This window comes from Rhea americana, unplaced genomic scaffold, assembly GCF_003343005.1.
Source record: "Rhea americana isolate MKP2758 unplaced genomic scaffold, rheAme1 scaffold_255, whole genome shotgun sequence".
In the NCBI taxonomy this organism is placed as follows: domain Eukaryota; kingdom Metazoa; phylum Chordata; class Aves; order Rheiformes; family Rheidae; genus Rhea; species Rhea americana.
In genome coordinates, this window is record NW_028186374.1 from 878982 (window position 1) to 887657 (window position 8676).

At 43.5% G+C, this 8676-nt stretch overlaps 1 protein-coding gene across 2 annotated transcripts in view; it reads right to left on the reverse strand.

The window, feature by feature from the left end:
* The window catches only part of MPG (N-methylpurine DNA glycosylase), a 19287-nt gene extending 12379 nt beyond the window's left edge, over positions 1 to 6908 (reverse strand). The window contains exons 1-4 of one of the 2 annotated variants that reach the window (XM_085307226.1): positions 6778 to 6908; positions 2402 to 2462; positions 1833 to 1972; positions 971 to 1193 (exon numbers count right to left, since the gene is read on the reverse strand). In XM_085307226.1, coding sequence (XP_085163352.1) covers positions 971 to 1189 — 219 coding nt within the window. In that variant the 5' untranslated portion in view covers positions 1190 to 1193; positions 1833 to 1972; positions 2402 to 2462; positions 6778 to 6908. The remainder of the gene's footprint in view (positions 1 to 970; positions 1194 to 1832; positions 1973 to 2401; positions 2463 to 6777) is intronic. The other variant, XM_085307225.1, reaches the window with a different exon arrangement.
* Positions 6909 to 8676: the final 1768 nt, after the last annotated feature.

Genomic DNA, 8676 nt, shown 5'->3' on the forward strand with positions numbered 1-8676 from the left:
CCTAGCAGGGTTAAAAAGCAGAGCAAAGTCAACTACAAGCAGGACAACATCCATCAATAAAATAAAGCTAGACACAGCAAGACTGGCCAAAACCAACAGTTAGTGGAACAAATTCCTGAAGTTATCTAAACCAATGAGAAGCCAGAGAGTCTGCTGGCCTTACAGACAATAAAGGTATAAAAAAAGGACTCAAAAAAGATAAGGTCACAGCAGAAAAAACTAAAAGCACACTTTGCAATTCTATTTGGGGTGTCCCAGGCTGGAACTCTCTTTTTATAGGGACAACACTGGCAGAACTACCTCCCCTGAAAAAGGGATCTTTAGCGAGCTCAACATGTCTGCAGACATAGTAAGCTATTCGGGGTAGTAAAAACAAAAGAAAACAGTGCAAGATACAATATTCAATGTGTACAGGGCAGCATGAAAAGAAGGATGAAGCAGTCTGCTGAACTTCTAGATAAGAATGAAATATTCCAGTACACTACGACAGTGKATACTGGTCAACTGAGTGTCAAATACCTGCCATGCTATTAGCATCAGAAGATACTAAACTGGAGGTAGAGAAGGACATGATGCTGACTGCAAAGCATCAATTTCTCAGGGTAAAGCAACCCCCCCCCCAAAAAAAAACGTATCTAAAAGGAAAATAATRGGCCTGAAACAACCTTCAAATCAGAAACAGCAAAGTGCATTTCAGAAAATCAGAAAAAAGGGAGAGATAACTCCAAGAAAACTAATTCTGAAATGTGACAGGAAGTTAAACTTGAAAAATTACTCCTCTGACTTCATCCAAAATAGATTTGGCTATTAGTCTAAATTCCACTGAATTCAACACAAAAATGAATGAGCACTGTATTCCTAAATAMGCAAAGCTCTAGCATCAAACTGTAAAATGAGAATTTCATCTGTTTACACTAAGTTATTACCTAGCACATGCTCCAGGAAAATAATCTGAGTGTTTGTGTCTTACCTGTCCCAGGAGAGACTTAGCCAGACTAATACAGGGTTGGTTAAAAAAATCTGATTCTAGTTGGGAAGATTTTTTCTTCTCTACTGCAAAATACTTGCTGCTTTTTGGAGAATCCCTSTCAGGAGTGACATTCAGGTTCTCCAAGGCATCAAAGGCAGGGAAGCTGGACTTGCTTTGCAGAGCACTTAACTGAGCCAACAGCTTTCTTTTTCTTGGCATAGTTCTGGAAAATTGATATACACATAATTAGAATTATAAAGCTTATTTAAATGTAACTCATTTCCACAAACCTGTATTTGTATACATCTCTTCATAACAACGAATCTGAAAGCTATACTTAATTGGACAAACTAGGCAAACTACCCAAGCAGGTGACATATTTATTTAGCTTTGCCTACATCAGGCTATGCAAATATTGGGCTCTCCTAACAAGAATATCCAAAMCTGCAGTTTGTGGTTTCATCTTTCATGGACTCTTTCACAGAAAGGCAACTCTGCTCCACTTAACAGTAAAAATAAAGTCTGCTAACTGTTAGGAAATCCAGAATTTGAAAACAATGACCCATTAACRTACGCTTTTTACCTAGAACTCCAGKAATCTGTTAAGCAGCTAGAAAAGAATATAAAACACCTACCTCAAAATCAAAAATTGTGCTGGCTCAGCAGGTTCATGGAAGTGATATATAATTAATCATTTTAAACAGTAATCTAATTAGATAAGAATCTAAATCTGCCCAGGACATAGAATATTTGAGTGAAAAGATGCCCTGTTTACACTCCTAGCAAGAAACTCCTTTATTCTATCATGTTGTAGAAATGCTTGTGTAAGGCTCACCACAAAATAAGCTTTAAATTCACCTACCAAACAGATGAAGAGCAGTCTGTTCCAGTCTACAATATATATCTGTGGCAACGAGGTAACCTGAGATAGTTCCTCTAGGTTTGTCATCAATTTAACATGCAAGCTTCAAGTAGTTGTTTTCTGTGTCTCGGTCCTTATAYCTGTCAAACAGGAACAGCCTTATTTATTCACTGTATAAAACATTTTGAAATCTATGCTGGCTAACAGCATGATGTGGGAGCTTGAGGGCAGTGGATTAGCACTGCTGCTGCAACTAACTTTGCTTGGAGYTACTCTACTGCGAAAGCATCTGCAAGAGAGAGCTGTGTTTTCGGAGGGTTGTATGTGCTGCACTGGGTTTTTACTAGATTCCCAGAACCTCCCCGGACAGGCTAAGAGGTTATGGATGTGCAGGTTATGATGCCAAAAGCACTTCAGCATCTAATAGACTCAGGAACATGAATACATGAAAAGCTGAAAACGAACTTAAAAAAAAAAATCCCTACTGGCACCAAATTTGGACAATGTCAGCCTCAAAAAGGACTCTGATAAGAGAATGCAAAGACAGCAGTTTTCAGAAGATGCCTCACCCGTTCTGAAACTCAACCACATCCAGGTATCATGGAGAAAAGCAAACATCAAACATCATATCTACGGAGAAGTAGAAAAAGAATCCTATATCGAGCTGAATCTGCAAGGGTAGTATAATCGTGACTAAAAGTAACTGTTGTCACTCACTTTTCACTGATCACCAGCTTTTAAAAATGACCACAACAATATTCATCATCAGAATCATTCTGTATCTCAGTCTGCTGTTCCCCATGAAGAAAAAAACCCATTAGTAAGACTTTTCTTGAACTACGCTGGAACAGGTTCAGCAATCTGATTCAGCAACAGATTCTGAATCAAGTGTCACTTCCCAAAACAATCACTTTCTGCTTCTGAAGAACCATCAAGACACATATACATAAAACATATGCAGCAGAAATCTCATGTGCATGACTTGCAGAGAGGTGGTCTGATTTTTTTCCCTAACTATCTAATTCCTTACTGCAGTAATTCATCAGAGGCCACTGCCTGCCTCGGAAAAAAATTGCCTGGTGCCCTTCAGAAGTGAGAATCCTTGTCTAGCAGAGAGCATGCGGATGGGGAAGAGGGCTGCAGGAAGGGAGGGACAGAAGAGGCCCACTTGCCCATATCAAACCRACCTCTCTGGAGCCAATCAAGGGAACGCTTCCCACTGAAGTCAGTACCTCCCGTCTTCTCTGACAGCATTAACTGGAATTTCTAGTTCATCAGCGATACATAAAGAATGCAGAAAATATGGCCAATTTTTATGGGGCATTAACTCATGTGGTGGTTTGTGCTTCTATGGAATGCGACATCAGAAACAGGATCTGAGCTGCCTGCCACCTATTGCCTTTCCAATTAAGTAATTCTTAAAAGCTGCAAGTGCTTTCATGTGAATGGTATCCTGGCCGCCCTAGGGCACTTGTACTTGCATTGCTGTGGGCTGACCCTATCCAGACCTCAGCATCTTCGACTCTCATTAGATACAGCAGTAAGATACTGCCTGATAGTGCGTTTCAGGAGAAATGTGCAAAGCTTACAAAAATGTAMTTGCTTTAAAAACAAACCCACGGATTTGAGGGACTACAATCCCTTCTTACAAATCCAGAAAGTCCTACAAATCCACAAAAGCCCCCCAAGYCCTTTTCTTTCCCCACTCATTCACACTAAGAAAAGAGATGGAAAAAAACTGCAAGCCTCAAGCTTATCTAGTTTTTATATGAAGGATATTGCCTTTATATATAATTCCTTTTTCTCTATGAAAGAGCATGCTGCAGAAGAGAGTACCAGGTATCCAAGCCCTGTTTATTTGGGAAGTAAGAGACACCATCCCTCTACATGCAAGTCTACAGCCAAACACCGCATCGCTCAACTGGAAAACTTCTCAGGTCTATCTAGGTTTTCTTGCTCGTATAGTAAACAAATTCTGCTTCTATATTGTGTGCCTCTGAATGCACCTAAGGCCTGTAAAAAGCTATCCATCTCCACTTTTAAGAATATCAAATAAAAATCAGTAGTTGTACAACAGCTACAAGTTGTTAAAACTTGTAAAAGGAAATAGGGAAGTCAGAAAAGGAGGATCAAGAGCTGAGCAGGCCTGTACAGTGCCTAAAATGTTCACGGCTGCTGGGCTATTCTCAGGCAAGCGCTTACGCAGCCTGTAAGCCACAATCTAGTAGACATTGGCAACCTATGTAGAGATGAYACAGCTAAGCTGCAGATACGCCCTTTGACAAGGGACAACTGGACCTACACAGCCTTCCCTAATCCTTCCAGTTACGTTGCATTTGTAGGTATTTCCCTGTGTATATAAAGAGTTTTCACTAAAAAAGGTAAAATAATCCCATCAGTGATTTTCATATAGTCTTAGCTCACAGGTCTGGATACCTGCAGGTGCAAAACGCTCCTGACTCACGTACGTCTTTTTGACAGCACGATGAAAGAGGATACATAAGAACATGTTGCCACTTCTGGAGAAATGGTTCCTCACACAAGTTCCCAGCTGCACAGATTTTATATGAGAATATACGAATGGTCATAGCGGGTGAGACCACAGGACATCTCTCCCTGTATCCTGCTCTCCAGCACAGGTCAAAAGCAGAAGACTAGGGAAGAACAGGACAAGCACACAAGCTGCCTCTCCAAGCATCCTCCAGGCCTCCAGCYATCTGCAGCGCCTACTGAACTGGGCATGAGCCCTGTATATAACTGTGATCTTACCCAGACTTCCCTTGAACCTGTGTAAACTTTGAGCATCTGTATTCTCCTGTGGCAACCACCGCTTAATTACATGTTGCCTGAAGAACTGTCTCCCTTAATCCATCCTGAACCTGCCTCGTGAAAGAGTCATTTGATGGTCTCTAATTCTTGTGTTTGTAAGAGATGGTGAGCCACATATTCAGAGAGTGACCTTAGCATGTTTTGAGTTTTGTTCTCTACTCTTTTCCTAATCACCGCCAAAATCTGAACTGCCTTCTTGACTGCTGGAGATAACCTCACAAGATTAGTTGTTAAGGCTCGAAAATCTCACTCATTTTGTGTGCGAAATTAGGACTGCTCCTCCTCCCACATGCATCAGTTTACATTTGCAGTTCTTCACAGTCAGCCCTCATATTTACCACCCTGTATAATGTAAAGCCAGCAGAAAACAGAGTCACTTCAGGGCTCAGCCTCTTTCTCAGGTCACTTACAAACAGTTTATAAAAAAGGACACATCCCTGCAGCACTCCACCAGTGACTTCCACTCACTGTAAGGGCTGGCCATTTACTCACATTCTCTTTGCACCAACTTTTTTATTTAGTTAGTTATTTTTTATGATGCCAGGGGTTGCTAAATGAGGGTTCTTGTTCGAAAGCATCTTGTAATCTGAGTATACCCCATAAGTCAGACCTKTCTTGTCTACATGCTTATTTAAACCTTCAGAGAATTCCAACAATTTTGCAAGGCATAACTTTCCATCACAAAAGCTGCATTGGCTCATCCCCATTACATAATATTTATCCAGGTGTCCAATAATTCTATTTGCTATATTTTCTACTTATTCAGTAGGTACAGCTGTCAAACTTCCTGGTCTGCATTGCACAGATTTTCCCTAGAACCCCGTTTAGAAACTAGTGGGACATTTGCTGCTCTCCAGYTCACAGGCATTGGTTTTCAGTGAGAAGGGAGAGACTATCATTAGCAGTGCCGCCCCCCGGGGCTTCTGTCTGGTCTTCAAGTTTTTCCTGTCTGTTGTCTATTTGCTCCATAAGCTTCAATTCACTTTAAACCAGATCCTTCAACAAGTCCCCAGCAAGAAGGATTTCCATCTACCTTTCCTGTCTAGCCTAATCTATTAGTAACCAGAGGTAAGTTAATACTGCATATATTGCATGCTGTGTTTGTTCGTAACTCCTCCTTTCTTATGCCAAAGCCCACCAGTGCTTTCTTCTAGGAAAAGGAAAAGACCTTGTGAATATCTTTTCCAAAAGCAAAGCCACCTCTTACATAACTTCTCTTCGTTCCCAGTCTTGCTTCCTCACAGAATCGCCTCCTCCAAAAAATCTGTTTTCCTTTGCCTATCAATTACTCAAAAGCCAGATCTGTCTTTCAYCTCTAGCCCATAGTACCCTGAGGTTCAGACAATATCTCAACTTAATGGTGCCACAGCCATACCTGCCTCCGCCCCAATTCCTGCAGACAGACAACACTGCTGCTAAGGCTTTTCTACCAGCCAAGCCACAACAGATCACACGCACCTAAAGCAGGATGAGGCAGAGAGCTGCCGATGCCTCTGCAAAGATCCTTCCTCCTTCTACAGCAACCAGGTGAGACAGAAACTTAAAGTGAAGAAGGTCCTGGAAGCAAGCAGAGGTCTGAGCTAGGCCAAAGGAGGGGCTAAGTCAGTCTCTAACGATTCCTGATATAGACAGTATCAGATACAGTGGGATACAGTGAGGCAGRTGCTATACAGTTTTAGGCTAGGATAAATTCTTCCCTCCAACCCTCTCTGAAGTCCTCTACAAGAAATCAAAATGAAGAGAAACAGATCYTCTGAGGGAGGGCAGGTAAGAGGAGAGCAAGATGGCTCTGTCTTTCTAAGGTGGCTTCCCAGAAGCCACTATCAAGTCTATTAGAAAAACTGCACCATTTGTAACATAAAGCTCTCCCTCAGGGGAGGAATCCATCCACAATATACCTTCCTATACTGAGACAGAGGTATATGTCCAGCTCTCTGGACAACAGTGTAAGAAGCAAACAGACAGAATTTTCTCGAAAGAAGAGTGCAGGCAGGGGCTGATGGACTGTGACTACAAATCATTAAGTCAATCTCTCCATAGACAGACCTTAACTCTAGGTGCACTCTTACTAATAYCAAGAGCATGGCAAAATAAATGGTGATTTTATTCATCTTACTGAGAGCTGGTGATGTCATTTCCTGCAAGTACTCCTTGTAAATCCCAGAACAGCTTCCTACTGCCTGCTTTGAGGCAGTTTTCAGTTTSAGGTTTTCAGAATGAATTTTACTCATCCTCCTGCAAAGGACAGGAAAGACGAAAATGAAAGAGGGTGATGAAAAGATGCAAAAAGYCTTCAGCAAAACTATGCTCAGTTTTGGCTGACTATTTAAGCCTTTTTGTCTTTTTCRGGTATTTTGCAACTATTTTTAACTGAGAGTCAAACTTAGATATTCACTGAAAGCAAACAAGTTAAATACAACCCCGACAACAGATGGGCATCCTGGGATTTGAGCTACCCAAGCCAATACCAGGTAGAATTTAGAAAGGCCGGAAACACTGATCAGAAATGGAGATAAGGATTGAGCATCATTTGCAGTTCTAGCTTTTATCCTTACATTATTTGTTGCAAATGTACTTTAGGTATATTGGGTTAATCATCCAAGAGCTATGAGACCTAGCTTCCTCACTATGTCCACGAACACTTAAGTGTCCATGAACACTTAAGARTTCCTACTGAATACAGCAACTTAGAGTCTGTGAAAAGAAACATGAAGCAACAAAGACGCAAAGATTTACCACAAAAGGRCCTAGCAATTGCTTGCTGTGTAAGCGAGGGGGCCGAGAGCTGTCCCAGTTCCTCCCAAGAAGTCAGCCTAGGCTCAGACTCAGAGAAGGGACCTGCTCCACATCCAGTTTTGCAGAGGTGATGTTTGTTCCCCCCAAGAGAAGTCTTTCCCTTAGGGAGAAAGAGGCCAGATGATTTTTTCTGGAGCTCAGGCCATCTCCTCCGAGTTCAAACTCTGCACAAAGAGCCTGAACTCTCCAACAAAACCACGTGCAGGCAATCACAGCCACGCTCCGCAATCACTCACGAGACAGGCCCAGCAACAGCTAAGAYGCTGCTGGGGGAGATTAAACTGGGGCTGATTCAACGTACATGCTATCAACCGCTCTCCTTATTGATTCAGTCCCGTTCTATTTGCAGCCAGGGGAAAGGCTGGTCCTACATTTGGCAGTTCAGTAGATCAGTACAGAGCAGCTCTGTACTGTATATCCTTGCTACAGCGAAAATGTTTATGTGCACTGTGCGTTGCATTACCAGCCACTGTTAACGGAGTAAGAAAACTGAATGCAGGGTCAAACCCTTAGTGGGTGTTGAGCTGCGCAGACAGGACTGGAAACGCAGGCTAAGATAAACAGCTGATGTAACGTCCACCATGACAGCGAGCGCCTGCAAAACCCGAGAAGGAAGCCTCCAGGCCCTGCGCAGACAAAGAAGGATCTGGGGAGGGAGGACGATTTCCCGCACAACTTTGRAAAATAGGCTGTATGCAACAAAACAACCCATCTGATGATAAAATATGGGATAAAAYGCAAAAAACTCCCTCCTAAAAACAAGATGCTTCCCGGAAGCCAGCCATCGGCTCCTCCTCGCAGAGGCTGTGGAAGGCGCGTGGAGCACGGACCCGAGCGGGCAGAGCGCACAGCCGCCGCCGCCGGCATCGCAGCGGCCTCGCCTCAACGCGGCGCTTCGTCCCGTTGAGGACTCCGTTCCGCCAAAGGCGGCCGCGGGGCGCTTCCGTCAGCCGCGCCGCTCCCCTCCTCGCGGGCCGTTTGGTGCCGCGGCACGCACGCCCGAACGGCCCCCGGCTGGGAAAGCACTCACTCCTTTCCCAAGATCATCCCGGCATCCGTTATTAATTCCAGAACAATCTGTTTACTTAATTCGCCAGGAAAACGACACGGGGAAGTTCTCCGCGGAGAGGCGCCACCAACGCGCGCCGGGAAGCAGCAGGGCCGCTCCGCATTTCGGGCGCCCCCCGAACCCCTTCAAACACCCCCCGCCCGCCGCGGG